The following is a 17,871-nucleotide window of genomic DNA, read 5'->3' as shown; positions in this document are numbered from 1 at the left end:
CGGTGCCCCTCATCACCAAGCTCCCAGCCCCAGTGCCCATGCTGCCCTCTGGGTCACACAGCCCTGGCACCCACGCCACCGTCCCTGGCTCTGGCCCCCTGGCACTGGTACCCATGCTGCCCCCTCACTGCAATCTGCAGTGGCCACACCAACCCATGCCACTATCCCCGGTGCACACGCCGGCCTCCTGGCCCCCAGCCCCGCCGGCCTCCTGGCTATACTGCTGTGATATTGCACTCCATGTTTTATGGAAATATGCTTATGAGTGTGACTATGATGTAACTGGAATATGTTTCATGCAAAAGGCCTCTTGTAAGGTATCATTACAAAGGTTATAAACTACTGAATATATTCCTCCTATTTGTATGTCTTGTATCTGAAGCTAGAAATATGAAGTATTACTCTGAGGTCCTATTGTAACTATGCAAAGTGTGGGCCATTAATGGTGGTTTAGAGTCTTGATGGCTCCCATTGACTAGGACAACTGATTGTAAATGGTTTATTTACCTTCATGCCTTCCTGTGTGTGTGGGCCAGCCCATGGGGAATGGAGACTAGGGGGTCTTACAATGACATGTGACCATGTCACCTGATAATAAAATCCATCTTAAATCTGGTACATTTTCATTAGGAGGGGTGGGGACCCATAGAGACAAAAGATTCCAGCCTTGTGCCAAAGCTATAAAGGGGGTGGACAGGACAAAGGGGGCTGCCAGTCATGAGAAAACCCCTGCTTACCACCAGAGATGTCTGCTGGAACTAACAAGGACTGTACCAGGGGAAAGGATTGGGCCCAGACTAGGAGGAAGTCTAGTCTGTGAAAGAAGCTTGGAACATCTCTGAGGGTAAGATTTACCTGTACTCAGTTTCTTAAATTGTCCACCCTCTATAACACTGATAGAGAGATATGCACAGCTGTTTGCTCCCCCGGGTATGAATGAGGAGATTACTCACCCTGTGCAGTAACTGACGTTCTTCGAGATGAGTGTCCCTGTGGGTGCTCCACTCCAGGTGTTGGTGCGTCCCTGCGCCTTTGCTCGGAGATTTTTGCAGCAGTACTCATAGCAGCCACGCATGCTCAGAGGCTGCCCCCCGCTGTGAGTCTAGGTTGATAGTATGCATGCGTGGCCGGTCTCCTCAGTTCCTTCTCTACAACGGAGGCCCCCCAACTCCGAAGTAGAGGGGAGGAGGGTGGGTAGTGGAGCACCCACAGGGACACTCATCTCGAAGAACGTCAGTTACTGCACAGGGTGAGTAACCTCCTCTTCTTCGAGAGAGATGTCCCCGTGGGTGCTCCACTCCAGGTGACTTAAAAGCCGTGTATCTTAAGGAGGTAGGGACTTCGGATCTGATAGGAACGCCGTGGATAGTACAGCCCTGCCCAAACGTATGTCAGATAGAGGGCCTTGAGTAAGGGCATAGTGTTTAACAAATGTGTGCTCAGAGGACCAGGTGGCTGCTTTACAAATATCAGCCAGGGGAACTTTGCATAAGAATGCTACAGAGGCAGCCAGAGATCTAGTGGAGTGTGTTCTGATGCCGTCTGGAGGTGTAACCTTCTTCATCTGATAGCACAACTGGATGCAGGGCCGGCTTTAGCAAGAGCGGGGCCCGATTCCTGGGGGCGGGGCTTGCTGCAAGCCCCGCCCCCAGGACCTGAGCCACGCCGCGCCGCCGGGGGGGGCCGGGGGGGCCCCGAGCCGAGCCGCGCCGCCGGGGGGGGGGCCGGGGGGGCCCCGAGCCGAGCCGGGCCCCGAGCCGAGCCGCGCCGCCGGGGGGGGCCCCGAGCCGAGCCGCGCCGCCGGGGGGGGCCCCGAGCCGAGCCGCGCCGCAGGGGGGCCGGGGGGGCCCCGAGCCCAGCCGCGCCGCGCCGCCGGGGGGGCCCCGAGCCCAGCCGCGCCGCCGGGGGGGCCGGGGGGGCCCCGAGCCCAGCCGCGCCGCGCCGCAGGGGGGCCGGGGGGGACCCGAGCCCAGCCGCGCCGCAGGGGGCCCCGAGCCGCGCCGCAGGGGGGCCGGGGGGCACCCGAGCCCAGCCGCGCCGCGCCGCAGGGGGGCCGGGGGGCCCCGAGCTGAGCCGCGCCGCAGGGGGGGCGGGGGGGACCCGAGCCCAGCCGCGCCGCGCCGCAGGGGGCCCCGAGCCGAGCCGCGCCGCAGGGGGCCCCGAGCCGCGCCGCGCCACCGGGGGGGCCGGGGGGGCCCCGAGCCGAGCCGCGCCGCAGGGGGGCCGGGGGGGCCCCGAGCCGAGCCGGGCCCCGAGCCGAGCCGCCGGGGGGGGCCCCGAGCCGAGCTGCGCCGCAGGGGGCCCCGAGCCGAGCCGCGCCGCAGGGGGGCCGGGGGGGCCCCGAGCCCAGCCGCGCCGCGCCGCCGGGGGGGCCGGGGGAGCCCCGAGCCGAGCCGCCGGGGGGGCCCCGAGCCGAGCCGCGCCGCAGGGGGCCCCGAGCCGAGCCGCGCCGCAGGGGGGCCGGGGGGGCCCCGAGCCCAGCCGCGCCGCCGGGGGGGCCGGGGGGGCCCCGAGCCGAGCCGCGCCGTGCCGCGCCGCAGGGGGCCCCGAGCCGCGCCGCGCCGCAGGGGGGCCAGGGGGGACCCGAGCCCAGCCGCGCCGCGCCGCAGGGGGCCCCGAGCCGCGCCGCGCCGCAGGGGGGCCGGGGGGCACCCGAGCCCAGCCGCGCCGCGCCGCAGGGGGGCCGGGGGGCCCCGAGCTGAGCCGCGCCGCAGGGGGGGCGGGGGGGGACCCGAGCCCAGCCGCGCCGCAGGGGGGCCGGGGGGGCCCCGAGCCCAGCCGCGCCGCGCCGCCGGGGGGGCCGGGGGAGCCCCGAGCCGAGCCGCCGGGGGGGCCCCGAGCCGAGCCGCGCCGCAGGGGGGCCGGGGGGGCCCCGAGCCCAGCCGCGCCGCCGGGGGGGCCGGGGGGGGCCCCGAGCCGAGCCGCGCCGTGCCGCGCCGCAGGGGGCCCCGAGCCGCGCCGCGCCGCAGGGGGGCCGGGGGGCACCCGAGCCCAGCCGCGCCGCGCCGCAGGGGGGCCGGGGGGCCCCGAGCTGAGCCGCGCCGCAGGGGGGGCGGGGGGGACCCGAGCCCAGCCGCGCTGCGCCGCAGGGGGCCCCGAGCCGAGCCGCGCCGCAGGGGGCCCCGAGCCGCGCCGCGCCACCGGGGGGGGCCGGGGGGGCCCCGAGCCGAGCCGCGCTGCAGGGGGGCCGGGGGGGACCCGAGCCCAGCCGCGCCGCGCCGCAGGGGGGCTGGGGGGGGGGACCCGAGCCGCGCCGCGGGGGGGGGATGGGGGGGCCCGTGCCGCGGGGACCGGGCCGGAGCCGGGCCACGGGGGCCGTGCTGGGGCCTGCGGGAACGGGCCGCGCCTCCCCGGAGCCCTTCTCCCGCCCCCACCCCAGCTTACCTCGTGCTGCCGGCCGGCCGGCCCCTGCTGCTTAGTCTCAGGGGAGGGGGTGGGGCGTGCAGGGCAGGGGAGGAGGGGGAAGTGAGCTGGGGGCGGGGTGAACAGCTGCAGCGCGGGGCCCTCTTGGCGCGGGGCCCAATTCAGCCGAATCGGCTGAATCGGCCTAAAGCCGGCCCTGACCGGATGCACTGGGAAATCCAGTTCAAAAGTCTCTGGGTAGAAATAGGCGTACCTTTGGAGCGCTCCGCAATGGAGACAAAAAGTCTGGAAGAAGTTCTAAAAGGTTTGGTTCTATCGAAATAGAAGGACAAGGCTCTGCGTACATCTAGTGCACATGTGTCAAACTCAAGGCCCGCGGGCCACATCCGGCCCGCCATACAATTATATCCGGCCCGCGAAATCGTTTTATATATCTGTTTTTAATGGCCCTGTGATATGACGCCCCAATAACACACACTACAAATCCCATGATGCAGTGCAATTGCCGCCAACGGCAAGCCGCGGTTCAAGTTCGCGGTCTGTTGATGTATACAACGCTAATATCAAATCAAAGCTAGACCCCAACAATGGCCAAGAGAAAAATTGATTCTGAAAACCGAGGCTTTCAAAGCCGGTGGGAGAATGAGTATATGTTTACTGAAATTGCAGGTAAACCAGTGTGTCTCCTTTGCGGGAGTAATATCGCTGTAATGAAGGAGTATAACCTAAGACGGCACTACGAGACGAAACATGAGAACAAATTCAAAAACCTGAGCGCAGGACAGAAGCTACAAAAGGTAGAGGAGTTGAAGAAGAATTTGACATCCCAGCAGACGTTTTTCACCAAAGCAAAATCACAAAGTGAAGCTGCTGTGAAAGCAAGTTTCATTGTGGCCGAAGAGATCGCCAAATCAGGACGGCCGTTTACCGAGGGGGAATTCGTAAAGAATTGTATGATGAAAGTGTGCGACGTCCTTTGTCCAGATAAAACGCGAGCGTTTGCAAATGTAAGCCTCAGCAGAAACACTGTTGCTAATCGGGTTTGTGAGATGGCGACTGATTTGAAAACACAGTTGATTGAAAGAGCAAAAGATTTTGTTGCATACTCCCTTGCCGTGGATGAAACTACTGACGCGACTGACACTGCACAGCTGGCGATATTTATCCGTGGTGTGGATTCCAATTTGTGCGTAACAGAGGAAATACTGGACATTAAATCGATGCACGGGACAACGAAAGGAGAAGACATCTTTGGAAATGTATTTCAAAGTGTAACCGACATGAAACTGCCGTGGGAAAAACTCGTTGAACTTACAACAGATGGCGCACCTGCTATGTGTGGTGAAAAAAATGGACTGGTGGGAAGGATGCGCTCAAAGATGCGGGAGGAGAACTGTGCCGGTGAGTTGACAGTGTATCACTGCATCATACACCAGGAATCGCTGAGTGCTAAAGTCCTAAAAATGGATCATGTGATGAACACTGTAACACAAACCGTCAACTTTATCAGAGCCCACGGTTTAAATCACCGCCAATTCCAGTCTTTTCTGCGGGAAATAGATAGCGAGTTTGGCGATATGCCATATCATACGGAGGTCCGGTGGCTAAGTCGGGGAAAAGTTCTCAAAAGACACTTTGAGCTGCGAGAGGAAATCTGCCAGTTCATGGACAGTAAGGGGAAAGACTGCACAGTTCTGCGGGATGAAAAGTGGAAATGTGAGTTGGCGTTCCTGGCTGACATAACGTCGCATCTTAGCGCTTTAAACCTTCAACTCCAGGGACGGGAGCACATAATAACCGATATGCATGATGCAGTGAAGGCATTTCAAGTGAAGCTGCGCTTATGGGAGACACAAATGCACCAATGCAACTTGTCTCACTTTCCCTGTTGCCAAGTAATACGGAACCAAGAAAGTGCCACAGTTTTCCCAAATGCCACCTTTGCTGAAAAACTCAGCGCGCTGCGCACTGAGTTCGCACGGCGCTTCAGTGACTTTGAGGCACAGAAAAGTAACTTCGAGCTGCTTCGCAACCCATTTGCAGTCGATGTGGAAACCGCACCTGTAGAAATGCAGATGGAGCTGATAGAACTGCAATGTAACGGGACACTGAAGGCAAAGTACGACACTGCGGGGCCAGCACAGTTCACTCGCTTCATTCCTGAAGCGATGCCGCAGCTCCGCCAACATGCGGCTCGAATCCTGTCCATGTTTGGCAGCACATATCTGTGCGAGCAGCTGTTCTCTGTGATGAAAATTAACAAAACGTCACACAGGAGTCGCCTCACTGATGAACACCTGCAATCGATCCGGAGAATCTTCACAACACAGAACCTAACCCCAAACATAAACGAACTTGTTGCAAAGAAAAGACTCCAAGTATCAGGCTCTGACTAAATAGGACAAGAAAATGGAATGTTATGATTTGTTATGATTATACTTTTGCTTTAAATTCAATTTTTTATTTATATTTTCAGATTTTTTAATATTCCAGCATGTACAGATTTTGAATGTATTGTATTGACAGGATATTTTTTTATGAAGAGCAAAATATTTTAAGTTGAAATGTATTTATTTTGGAATGATATCCTGTATTTTGGTTCATATTAATGGTTAAAAAACATAAATATTTAGTCTGTTAAATAAATGGTTATACTGTTCGGCCCGCGAGTTTTGAGTTTTGGCCCCCTGTGCAATTGAGTTTGACACCCCTGATCTAGTGTATGCATTGAGGCTTCCAACGAGTTCACGTGTGGTTTCGGGAAAAAAGTCGGTAGGTGTATTGGCTCATTAATGTGGAATGACGAGTGCACCTTTGGAAGAAATTTGGGGTGTAATCTGAGGGTAACCTTGTCTTTAAAAAATAGCGTATATGGTGGGTCTGCCATAAGAGCTGCTATTTCTCCTGCCCGTCTGGCAGAGGTAATTGCCACTAGAAATGCTGTTTTCATCGAGAGGTGTAAAAGGGAGCACGTGGCTAGGGGTTCAAATGGTTGTTGAGTTAGGCAAGACAGTACTAGATGAAGGTCCCAAGGGGTGGCAGGTGGTTTAATGTCAGGGTATAGGGTTTGTAGTCCCTTGAGGAAAACGCTTAGTGATAGAATGAGCAAAGACAGACGTGTCATCAATTCTGTCGTGAAAAGTTGTAGTAGCAGCTAAATGGACCCTGATGGAGCTGAAAGAAAGGCCGGATTGCTTAAGGCCCAATAAATAGTCAAGTATGAGCGAAAGAGATACCGACATGGGACAAAGGTGTTTGGCAGAACACCAATGTGTGAATCGTTTCCACTTTTGAAGATAGGTCGTGCGAGTAGATTGTGTTCTGCTATGTAGGAGCACCTTTTGAACTTGTTCAGAGCAATCTGGGAAAACCATGTAGGAACCAGGCTTTGAGGTGAAGCATGGACAGGTTGGGGTGGAGAAAGCGGCCATGTTGTTGTGATAGGAGGTTCGGAATGAGAGGCAAGGAGATTGGTGGTTGAATCGACATTCTGGTGAGGAACGGAAACCACGGTTGTCTGGGCCATGATGGGGCAATGAGGATCACCTTGGCTCGGTCTGTTCGTATTTTTATCAGGACCCTGTTGAGAACTGGTATCGGGGGAAACGCATAGAGTAGGTTTCGGTGCCATGAGGTCATGAATGCATCTCCCAGGGAATGTTTGCCCAGTCCTGCTCTGGAGCAGAAATTGGGACATTTCTTGTTTTTTGTAGTTGCAAAAAGATCTATTGTTGGGTAACCCCAAGTGCTGAATACGTTGTGAATGGTTTTCTCGTCTATCTCCCACACGTGGTCCCATGGGAAGCGTCTGCTTAGTTCGTCCGCTGTGGTGTTCATTATCCCGGGAAGATAGGCAGCTGATACCCGGATGTTGTTCGCAATGCACCAATTCCAGAGCTTCATAGCCTCTGTGCACAGCGAATGGGATCGAGCTCCTCCTGCCTATTTACATAAAACATGCATGCAATGTTGTCTGTCATTATGCATACGTGATGGCATACTTGATTAGTGGCAGGAAGTGACGGCACGCATTGCGAATAGCTCGAAGTTCTAGGACATTTATGTGCAGGGAGGTCTCGGTTGACGACCATAGCCCCTGTACTGTTTGGTGAGACATGTGTGCATCCCAGCCTGTCAGAGATGCATCGGTGGTCAGGATGAGTGATGGAGCCTGCTGAAGAAACGGGACTCCAGAGCAGAGGTTGGAGTGAACGGTCCACCAGTGTAGAGAATCTTTGACTCGGACAGGTAGGGAGAGAGTCTTGTTTAGAGAGTGCACATTCGGTCTGTAAACCGTGGCCAACCACGCTTGGAAGCACCTCATGTAGAGGCGTGCATTCTGGACGACAAAAGTGCACGAGGCCATGTGACCTAGTATTTGTAGGCAGTCTCGGGCAGTCACCTGGGGACTGTTGCGAATTATTGTGGCCAGTTGGCTTATGGAGTTGAAGCGATCGGGTGGGAGAGATGCCAACCCCGTCCGGGAGTCGAGGTCTGCTCCTATGAACTCCAGGTGCTGGGTGGGGCGTAATGTGGATTTGTTTTTGTTTATTTGTAGGCCGAGAGATAGGAAACAATCGACGGTGAGCCGCGTGAACCGGAGAGCCTCATCGAACGTTGAGGCTTTGAGGAGGCAATCATCGAGGTAAGGGAATACTATAACCCCTTGTTTCCTGAGGTAGGCAGTGACTACGGCTAGGAGCTTGGAAAAGACACGGGGGGCTGTGGACAGTCCGAAGGGGAGTACCCTGTATTGAAAATGTGTCGAGCCGAGGGTAAATCGAAGGAAGCGTCTGTGGGCTGGATGTATAGTGACATGGAAATAGGCATCTTGTAGGTCGAGAGCAGAAAACCAATCGCCCTGCTCCAGCGCTGGGATTATGGTGGTGAGGGTAACCATCTTGAACTTTTGCTTTTTGACAAATTTGTTGAGCCGCCTGAGGTCAAGGATTGGTCGCCATCCCCCATTTTTCTTTTCTGTTAAGAAATAATGGGAGTAAAAACCCTTCCCTTTGTGTCGTTCTGGCACAATTTCTACTGCTCCCAGATGAAGGAGATGTTGCACTTCTTGGAGGAGTAGCTGCTCGTGAGAAGGGTCCCTGAAGAGGGACGGGGAGGGTGGGTGGGTGGGAGGCAAGGAGAGGAAGGGGATGGCGTATCCAATTGTAACTACCTCTATGACCCACCTGTCGGAGGTAATGTTCTTCCATTGGTGGGAGAATGGTCGTAGGCGGTGTCCAAAGATAGGTGTGTGGGCTGAAGTGGGAACGCTGTTTTCTAAACCCTTGACCAAGGCTTCAGATCTGCCTATTAGTTGGAGGGGGTTGAGGTGCCCCTGCAGAACTGGGACCACGGCGCTGGAATCTTGGTCTTTGACGTTGTTGTTGTTCCTGCGGTCTATGGGAATGTTGTGTAAATGCGGGATAGCGTGGACGGTGGTATGGTTGGTATCTATATTGCCGTCTTCTGGTCATAGGTGTCTGGAGACCTAAAGACCGGAGGGTTGCCCTTGAGTCCTTCATTGAATGAAGCACGTCGTTCGTGGTAGAAGCAAAAAAGTTTGTCACTGTCGAAGGGAAGATCTTCAATGGTGCTCTGAACTTCTCGAGGAAAAAAAGAGGAGGAGAGCCATGAACCCCGTCGCATGACTACTGCTGTAGCGGTCGATCTTGCTGCAGTGTTGGCTACATCGAGGGCCGCTTGAAGAGCGGTGCGTGATATGCTTTGTCCCTCGGAAACCAGAGCTGTGAACTGTTGTTTTCTCTGTTCTGGAATGTCATCAATAAAATCCATGAATTTATTATAGTTTTTGTGGTCGTATTTTGCCAGGACTGCAGTATAATTAGCTATATGAAATTGTAGGGTCAAGGATGCATATACTTTACGACCAAAGAGGTCCAAGCGTTTACTGTCCTTGTTGGCTGGGGCGGAACGGGAATACTGTTGTTTAGCCCTCTGGTTCGTGGCGTCTACTACCAATGAGTTTGGTGCCGGGTGGGTAAAAAGGAATTCAGAGTCCTTTGGAGGAATAAAGTACTTCCTGTCCGCTTGTTTGCAGGTAGGTAGGCTTGTAGCCGGAGTCTGCCAGATGGACTTAGCGGGTTCTAAAAGGGCTACGTTAATTGGTAATGCCACCCTGGAGGAAGAAGGGGGCTGTAGGATGTCCGTTAGCTCATGTTGTTGTTCAGTGACTACCTCCAAGTTAATTCTCAGGTCACTGGCAACTCTTTTAAAGAGGTCCTGGAATTTTGCATAGTCATCCGACGGTGTCGGAGGAAGGGGAAGTAATGCTTCTTCAGGTGCTAGCTCCGGCTCTGCTGGAATCGGAGCAGGGCTGGGTTTATCCTGGAAGTGTGACGGTGCTGCCAGGTGTCTCGTGTCACTGGCATATTCGTCAGGGGCCGGCGCTGGATCGATGTTGCGCCTGGTCGAGTGGCCATGGCGCACGTATTCCCGAGGGTCCGATGCCCATGGTGTCCAGTATTGCCATGGTGGTGGGTAGGGCATAGGTGGTGCCATCCAGGGGTTCACCCCCCAGGAGGCAGGGTCCTGAGAGTAGGATGAGGTAGTTTTCTTATAACCTCTATTGTCTGGGAGTGGGAGTCTTGATATGGAGAAAAAACTCCCTGTGGATCAGTTTCCTCCTCACTGGAGGAAGGCTGCTCAGATCCTGACTCAGGCATTGGAGAAGAACATGCATTCATCAGGGGAGACTGCAGGATAGGTGATACCAGGAGATCTGCTGTCTGAGTAAATTGAAATGGTGAGGCTCCTACGTGAGGTGAAAGCAGTGCAGGGGGAGGCTGCCGTGCGGGAGCATTCCTCTGAGCAGGGGTTTTGCCTGTGACCTCCCTGTCAGACTGCACCGCGGGGGTCGGTGCCGCGGTCGGTGCCGGGCGGGCAACATCAGCTTGCAGGGGATCAGGCACGTTGTAAAATGTCGGCACCGCGTCCGTCGCGGTGCCGAACGGTGCCATAATAGAGGCAGGCAACTGGAAGCCTGATGCCTCGGCACCGGAGCCTCGCGCCGCCGCCGCAGACTCAGGCGGCTTTCGCGCGGTTCCTGAGGAGCCCGGCTCATCAAAGTTGCTGAGGCGAGGAAACACCGGCAGGGAGACCGTTGATCTGCCTGGAGAAACCTAGTGCCTCATAGCCTTCTTTGGTGAAGAAGGCTCCCCCTTCTTTGTAGATTTTTTCAGTTTTTTTGAGGCGGGGGGGGCTGTGGCGGGTAGCGGAGCCAGATTCAGTGCCTGGGTCTGAAACTGACCCGATAGACTTTTGCAGGAAGAGCAGTTTAAGTCTAAGCTCCGTGCCCTGGAACTGAGTTTACAGCAGTGGGCACATTTTTGGGGAATGTGGGCTTTCCCCAAACATTTTATACACTTGGAGTGGCCATCTGATAGCGGGATAGCTTCCTTGCATGTAGCACAGCGCTTGAAGCCTGTGGAGCCCGGCATAGCCGAAGCGGCCGCGGCTGACAGAATTTTTTTTTTTTTTTTGGTAACAGATAAACGAGGTAATTAACTATACTAACAAAGAACTGACAACAAACTAGTTACTAAAAGGGTAATTGTAGCAAGAGTGAGGGATTTCCTAACGAGTCTGCTGAGCTCCATCTCAGGCCGGGGATGGTAGAGAAGGAACTGGGGAGACCGGCCACGCATGCGTACTATCAACCTAGACTCACAGCGGGGGGCAGCCTCTGAGCATGCGTGGCTGCTATGAGTACCGCTGCAAAAATCTCCGAGCAAAGGCGCAGGGACGCACCAACACCTGGAGTGGAGCACCCACAGGGACATCTCTCGAAGAAGAACACTTATTCTCGGTTTATTAATAAGCAAAAGTGATTTTATTAAGTATAAAAAGTAGGATTTAAGTGGTTTCAAGTAATAACAGACCGAACAAAGTAAGTCACCAAGCAAAATAAAGCAAAAACACACAAGTCTACACCTAGGTGAATCTAGGGCCCAAAGGCCTGGGCAGAGCTCTCCCTATGCCAATTGTAGACTTGTGTGGTTTTGCTTTATTTTGCTTGGTGACTTACTTTGTTCGGTCTGTTATTACTTGAAACCACTTAAATCCTACTTTTTATACTTAATAAAATCACTTTTGCTTATTAATAAACCGAGAATAAGTGATTCATACCTGGGGGAGCAAACAGCTGTGCATATCTCTCTAACAGTGTTATAGAGGGTAGACAATTTATGAGTTTACCCTGTACAGAATAAAACGGATTTATTGGGGGTTTGGATCCCATTGGGAACTGGGTGTCTGGGTGCTGGAGACAAGTAACCTGCAGAGCAGTTTTTGGTTAAAGTCTGCAGCTTTGGGGGCATGGACCAGACCCTGGGTCTGACTCACAGCAGGCTGCTGTGTGTGGCTCAACAAGACAAGGTTCTGGAGTCCCGAGCTGGCAGGGAAAATGGGCTCAGAGGTAATTTCAGCACATCACATGACAGTCCCAAGGGGATCTCTGTGACCGAACCCATCACAATGGCTCCCTGGCTCCTGGCTATACCGCCCCCTGGCCCTCAGCCCTGCTGCCACCTCACTCCTGGCCATGCTTCCCCCCTGGCCCCCAGCCCCACCACCCCCTGGCCATGCTATCTCCTTGGCGCCCAGCCCTGCCATCCCCCTTGTTTCTGGCCATGCCACTCCCTGCCCCTGCCCACCCTGCCCTCCTGGCCCCAGCCCCACCGCTCTCTGGCGCCTGGCCATGCTGCCCCCCCCCCCACTGGCACTCACTTATTCTCTCCGGGAGGCTCTTCCCCTTGATGCCCACGCACAGCTGGATGGGGAAGCTGTGGGGGAAAGACACAGGCTGGTGAGGGCTTTGCCCGGCATTTGTGGGGGGAAAGGCACAGGGGAAGGAGACAGCAGTTCCCCACTCCAGCCCTGCGCCCACCCAGAACACAGCCCCCCCCATGTCCCTTTGCTCACCAGCTGACAAGGGTCCTGTGGGCAGTGCAGGTCTTCTCCTCAGGGTTCAGCACATCTGGCACTAACAGCTGGCTACTGGCCACCACCACGGGCTGGGCTCTGTGGGCACCATCAAGCCAGTCAAACCCAGGCGAATGGCGCTGGCTCTGTAATATCAGGGCCAGCAGGCAGGGAGGGGGCAACGCCATCCCTGGGGTAAGCAAGAGGGACGCCTGGGGTCAGAGCTGGGCCCAGCCCAGCCATGAGCAGCAACAACCCCAGGGCCTGAAGCCTGACCAGTCGGAGAAGCTCCGCGGGCAGGCAGCAGCAGGCTGTTATCCCCAGGGCAAGGGCGGCAGGCATGGAGGAGGGGCTGGGTATGTGCCAGCCACCTCCCCCACAGCTGGGAACCCAGGCGCTGGGGGGCTGCTGCTTGGTGCCAGGACAGAGTCTGTGCTGGGCGCCACGCTATTGACCCCTCCCAGACCCAACCGGGCTTCGGGCCCCGATCCTGGTGTCCTGGGGGCAGCAGCCCCTCCTGACTTCAGTGCTGCTGGCTCTAGGTGCAGCTCATGTGCACAGAGAAGCACCCAGGACCAGGGCCCCTGGGCACTCACCCACCCCCCGCCCAGCCAGCCCTGGGCACTCACCCACCCCCCGCCCAGCCAGCCCCGGGCACTCACCTGTACACAGCCACCTTGCTGGCGCCGAACGCCCCAACCAGCACATCTGGGGGCACAAGTCAAGGGTCACACCGGGCTTCACGGGGCGGGCACAGGATCCTGCGGCTCAGCTGTGTGGCAAAGCTGCCAGCCAGAGCCAGGGCGGGGAGCCAGGGCTCCAGCCAGCCAGGGGGGCACCCGCCTAGAGGGCCCAGAGAGCCGCACCCTGCTAGGGAAGGGTGTTCAGCATTTCTCAGGGGACAGCACCCAGCATGGAGTGACCTAGGAGGAGCGGGCAGTGGCCGACATGGGAGGGGGGCCCAGGGGGCAGCGGCTGGCACGGGAGGGGGGACCCAGGGGGCAGCACCAGGCATGGGAGGGGGGAGCCCAGGGGGCAGCGGCCAGCATGGGAGGGGGGGCCCATGGGGCTGGGGGGAAGTGCCTGGCACGGGAGGGGGGGCCCAGGGAGCAGCAGCCGGCACGGGAGGGGAAGCAGCTGCCGCACGCGAGGGAGGGCGCAGAGGACCGGGGGCAGCGCCCGGCACAGGAAGGGGGTCCAGGGAGGAGGTGGAGGCCGAGCCCTCTTCCCCACACACTCATCTCTCTCCCCAAAGGGTCCGGGCCATGGGTCCTGGCCAGCTCCAGGCCTATGACCCTGGCGGGCCGGGGGTGGCTGTGAGGATGGCCGTACCTGGGTACCCGTTGGCGTCGATGTCGGTGGCACCGCGCACGGAGAAGCCGAAGGCGGCACGGCCAGGGAAGGGGCTCTCCAGGACCTGCGAGGCCGGCGTGCGGAGCCCCTCGCTGTACCCTCTGAAGATGAGCACACGGCCGCTCCCGACAAACGGAGCCCCCACCGCCACATCTGAGGGGACAGGACAGCAGGGCCCGCGAGCCAGGCCCCGGCCAGAGCAGCTGAGCCTCGGGCACCAGTTGCTCCTCATCCCCGGGGGCAGGATCCCACCCACTGAGGCAGGGACCGGGCCCCAGACGTTACACACTGACGAGAAGGGGACCCAGAGCTCGGAGGGTCGAGTCTAGGGGTCAGAGTGGGGGCTGGGAGCCAGGATGCCAGGGTTCTATCCCCGGCTCTGGGAGAGGAGTTGGGACTAGTGGTTAGAGCTGGGGGCAGCGGGGGACTGAGCGTCAGGACTGTTCCTGGCTCTGCTACTTTGTGGGGCTATGAGAGATTCGTCGCTTTGCCTCAGTTTCCCCAGCTATATAGCAGGACTCAGAGCTCTTCCGCCCCACGAGCACTTTGAGACCTGGGGCTCGGCCATCCCAGGGCTGCCTCCCAGCCTTCCAGTCTGTCCCACGGAGGCTGTGGTCACTCCCCCACCACTGGGGCACACCTCCCAGGTGCCCTGCCCCAGACCCAGCCAGTGGGGGAGGTCTCTGAGCCAACCCAAAGCCCCCTGCCCTGAGCACTAGCAGACTGACACGCGGGGAGTTACCGACGTAGCCGTCCTGGTCCAGATCCCCCGCAGGAGCGATGGCTGTGCCGAAGCGGCCGTAGACCTCGGTGCCGGTCATGGTCTGCCAGGGGTGTCTGTAGGGGTGGGGACCCCGGCGCTGCAGGTACAGGTAGATGCACCCCACCTCATAGAGCTTGCGGTCGGAGTGCTGCTCCATGTAGAGCGGCGCTCCCACCAAGATGTCGTCCTTCCTGGTGGCAAAGGGGGCAGATGGCAGAGGGAGGCACCCGGCTAGTTTGGGCTCCTGTCCCCGTCAGGCCGCGGGGGCCGACGGAATGAAAGGACGATCACACGGGGGGGGGGGGGGGGGGGAAGGAATGCTGGGATGGGAGCAGCCCCTGCCCCCCCGGGCGCAGCATCCCCTGCAGGAGGGACGCATTGGGCCATTGTGGCTAACACTAGTCGGTGCCCCGTGGCTGATGCTCCTGGACACGGACACGCCCTGAGCTCTGTCCGTCCGTCTGTCCGTCCCCAGTCCCCTCAGGGCCCAGGCTCCCCCCGGGCTGACACGGGCCTTGTGCTGGGGGCTGGGGTTCCCCCCTCGGCTCAGCTTTGCCCCCACTCCTGTCCCCTGCCCCTGCTTGCCTGGTGCCAGGCTCTGCCAGCCGCAGTGCAGGCTGGTGGGCACCAGATGGCAGCAGAAGCCAACGTGGGGGGATGTGGGGAGACAAACCAGGCTGGCTGGGGAGCCCAGAGCACAGGCCAGGAGGAGGAGCAGCACCTACAGGGACCCAGCCCCGTCCTCAGGGCACCGTGACTGCCCCATGGATTCACCAGCTGCACAATCCACACCCAGCACGTCAGCGGGGCCTGGGCAGAGGGGACCCTGGGAGCTCTTAGCCGTGCCCCCAGCCCTTGGCGCTGACGAGGGCTCTGGCCCCACAGGGCTGTACCACAGGCACGGGTAACGCGGAGCATGGAGGCCCCTGGAGGTGATGGAGCCCAGCAGCCCCGGCACCCCCCAGCGTGAGCCCGGCTCTCCCTTGCCCTGCCAGTGCCCAGGATGGGAGGCCTGAGTGAAGGGGCCTCGCCGCCCCCCCAGGCAGTGGTTGGGGACAGACGTGGGCACTTGGGCTCAGTGCCCCAGCTGCCAAGCGAGTGCCAACCTCCTCCTTACCCATCGCCATTTACATCAGCAACAGCCACCGTGTGACCAAAGTACGACGCCACCTGGAAGACATGCGGGAGGGGGGGGGAGGGGGGATGAGGACAGGGGCTGCGCTGGGCTGGCCAATGCCTGTCAACCCCGACCCGCAGCCCCTGCTCACCCAGCCCTGGGCTCCCCCCAGCTCTGCCAGTGCCCCTCACTCCCGACCCACAGCCCCTGCTATCCCAGCCCTGGGCTCCCCCCAGCTCTGCCAGAGCCCCTCACTCCCGACCCGCAGCCCCTGCTATCCCAGCCCTGGGCCCCTCCCCCAGCCCTGCCGGTGCCCCTCACTCCCGACCTGCAGCCCCTGCTGTCCCAGCCCTGGGCCTCTCTTGCTCAGAGACTGGTAACTAAGGCCAAACTTTTCGAAGTGGCCACTGCTTTGGGAGCCTGAGAGTTTGTGGAGGCCAGTGGGAGACCCCTGTGCTGGGAGTGGGGTCCTTGGAGGCTGGCTCTCCCTTGGCTGGGGCGGGGCAGGGGAACGTGAAGGGGGGAGGAGTGATGGGGGTATTGGGGAGTTGGGGGAAGGGGGTAGATGTGGGGGCAGGGGCTGTGGGAGGGAGGCAGGTACCTGCTCACTCTGGATGCTCTGTACCAGCGCCAGAGACTTCCTAGCGCTGAAAATCTCGACCTGCCGTGGGGAGAAACAAATCAGCCAGGAGAGAGATGGGGGCTGCTCCCGCCATGTCTCCCTGGCCAGCAACCTCCCCTGGGGCCTGTTCCCGTGAGGAGGAGCTGGGAGCCCAGCATAGGGGGTGGCCCACTGGGTGCTTGGTGTGGAGGGGTCTCTGGGAGCCCCACAGTTGCAGGGAGGAACCTGCCCCCCCCACACACACACATACACAACCTGGAGCACATGATGCCACCTGCAGGACACGGAGAGAATTACATACATGAGAGCAGGGCCATGAGCAGCCCATGGCCGCTCTGCTCCCCCAGCCGGACACAGCCGGGGGGCGGGGACGACGCCCCATGCTGAGCAGCTCACCCCAATGGTTAGGGTTACCATCCGTCCGTATTTCCCCGGACATGTCCGGCTTTTGCGTCTCTAAATAGCCGTCCGGGAGGAATTGGTAACAAGGTTAAAATGTCCAGGAGGGTTTTCTCCCTCGCCTCCCTCCCTCCCTTCCATGCAGAGTGTGGCTGCTGATTGGGCGGCTGGGCCGATTGACCCACTCCCATTGGCCTCCAGCAGCCAGAGCCCTCCCCTGCCCCCCCCCCCTCTCTCTGTAGTCCTGTGTAACACACAAACCGACCCACATGGAGCCAGAATGGTAAGAGGAGTCGGGGGGGGCAGTCAGGGAGCGGGGGAGTGTTGGATGGGTCCCCAGCCTCCACCTGCCACCCCCCCCTCCGTGCATCCCCCCCTCGGTGGGTCCCCCATTCCTGTCTGCCTGTGCTGGCTCTGGCAGTACACGCAGACAACTGCTGTCTGCTGCCCCCAGGTCCTAGTGCCCCCATCCACTAATGGGAAGACAGGCTGCCCTTACCCTGCCCTTCCACCCTAGCCCTGAGCCTCTCCAACACCCCAAACCCCCCAGCCCCAGCCCTCATCCCCACACACCCTAATCCTCTGCTCCATCCCTGAGCCCCCTCCTGCATCATGAACCCCTCATCCCCAGACCCACAGCCCTCACCCCTGCATCCCCTCCTATCCCCAAACTCCCTCCCAATCCCCCTCCCCCTTCCCACACACCCCCTCCTGCCCTCAAACTTCCTCCCAAAGCCTGCACCCCCTCCCTTTGCACCGCCTCTCACCCCCAAACTCCATCCCAGAGCCTGCACCCCTCACCCCCTCCTGCACACCCACCCCCTGCCCCAGCCCGGAGCCTGCACCCAGCACCCAAACTCTATCCCAGAACCTGCACCCCTCCTGCACCCTAATCCCCAGCCCAGGACCTGCACCCCAGACCTCCTCCCCCCACCCAACCCCCCTCCCAGAGCCTTAGGCAGGTGGGGTGGGGGGTTCTGGGCACCACCAAAATTTCTACAACCCTGCCACCCATGCGAGTGGATAAGGGTCAGGGCAGTCAGGGGACAGGTAGGGTCCTGGGGGGGGGGCAGTTAGGGTAGGGGGTTCTCAGCAGGGGGCAGTCAGGGGACAAGAAGCAGGGGGGGTTGGGGTTCTGAGGGGAGCAGTCAGGGGGTGGGAAGTGGGAGGGAGTGGATGGGGCGGGGCTAGGGCGGGGCTTCCCCCCCCCAGTGTCCTCTTTTTTGTTTGTGGAAATATGGTAACCCTACCGATGGTGCCGCCGATACTCACCACCCCCAAGGTCACTCTCTTGTTGGGGACGCCCACGACATA

The 17,871-nt window shown here is 59.2% G+C and overlaps 1 protein-coding gene across 2 annotated transcripts in view; it reads right to left on the bottom strand.

Moving 5' to 3' along the window:
• Positions 1 to 17,871, bottom strand: part of ITGA2B (integrin subunit alpha 2b) — a 65,177-nt gene that overhangs the window by 25,801 nt on the left and 21,505 nt on the right. Inside the window, exons 1-7 of one of the 2 annotated variants that reach the window (XM_065577523.1) lie at positions 16,138 to 16,760; positions 15,537 to 15,589; positions 14,399 to 14,610; positions 13,636 to 13,809; positions 12,966 to 13,011; positions 12,304 to 12,402; positions 12,109 to 12,164 (exon numbers count right to left, since the gene is read on the bottom strand). In XM_065577523.1, coding sequence (XP_065433595.1) covers positions 12,109 to 12,164; positions 12,304 to 12,402; positions 12,966 to 13,011; positions 13,636 to 13,809; positions 14,399 to 14,610; positions 15,537 to 15,589; positions 16,138 to 16,575 — 1,078 coding nt within the window. In that variant the 5' untranslated portion in view covers positions 16,576 to 16,760. Of the gene's footprint in view, positions 1 to 12,108; positions 12,165 to 12,303; positions 12,403 to 12,965; positions 13,012 to 13,635; positions 13,810 to 14,398; positions 14,611 to 15,536; positions 15,590 to 16,137; positions 16,761 to 17,871 lie in introns of those variants that run through there. The other variant, XM_024104593.3, reaches the window with a different exon arrangement.

Source organism: Chrysemys picta, chromosome 24, assembly GCF_011386835.1.
Source record: "Chrysemys picta bellii isolate R12L10 chromosome 24, ASM1138683v2, whole genome shotgun sequence".
In the NCBI taxonomy this organism is placed as follows: domain Eukaryota; kingdom Metazoa; phylum Chordata; order Testudines; family Emydidae; genus Chrysemys; species Chrysemys picta.
The sequence above is the reverse complement of the archived record's forward strand: the minus strand, read 5'-3'. Positions and strand labels throughout refer to the sequence as shown.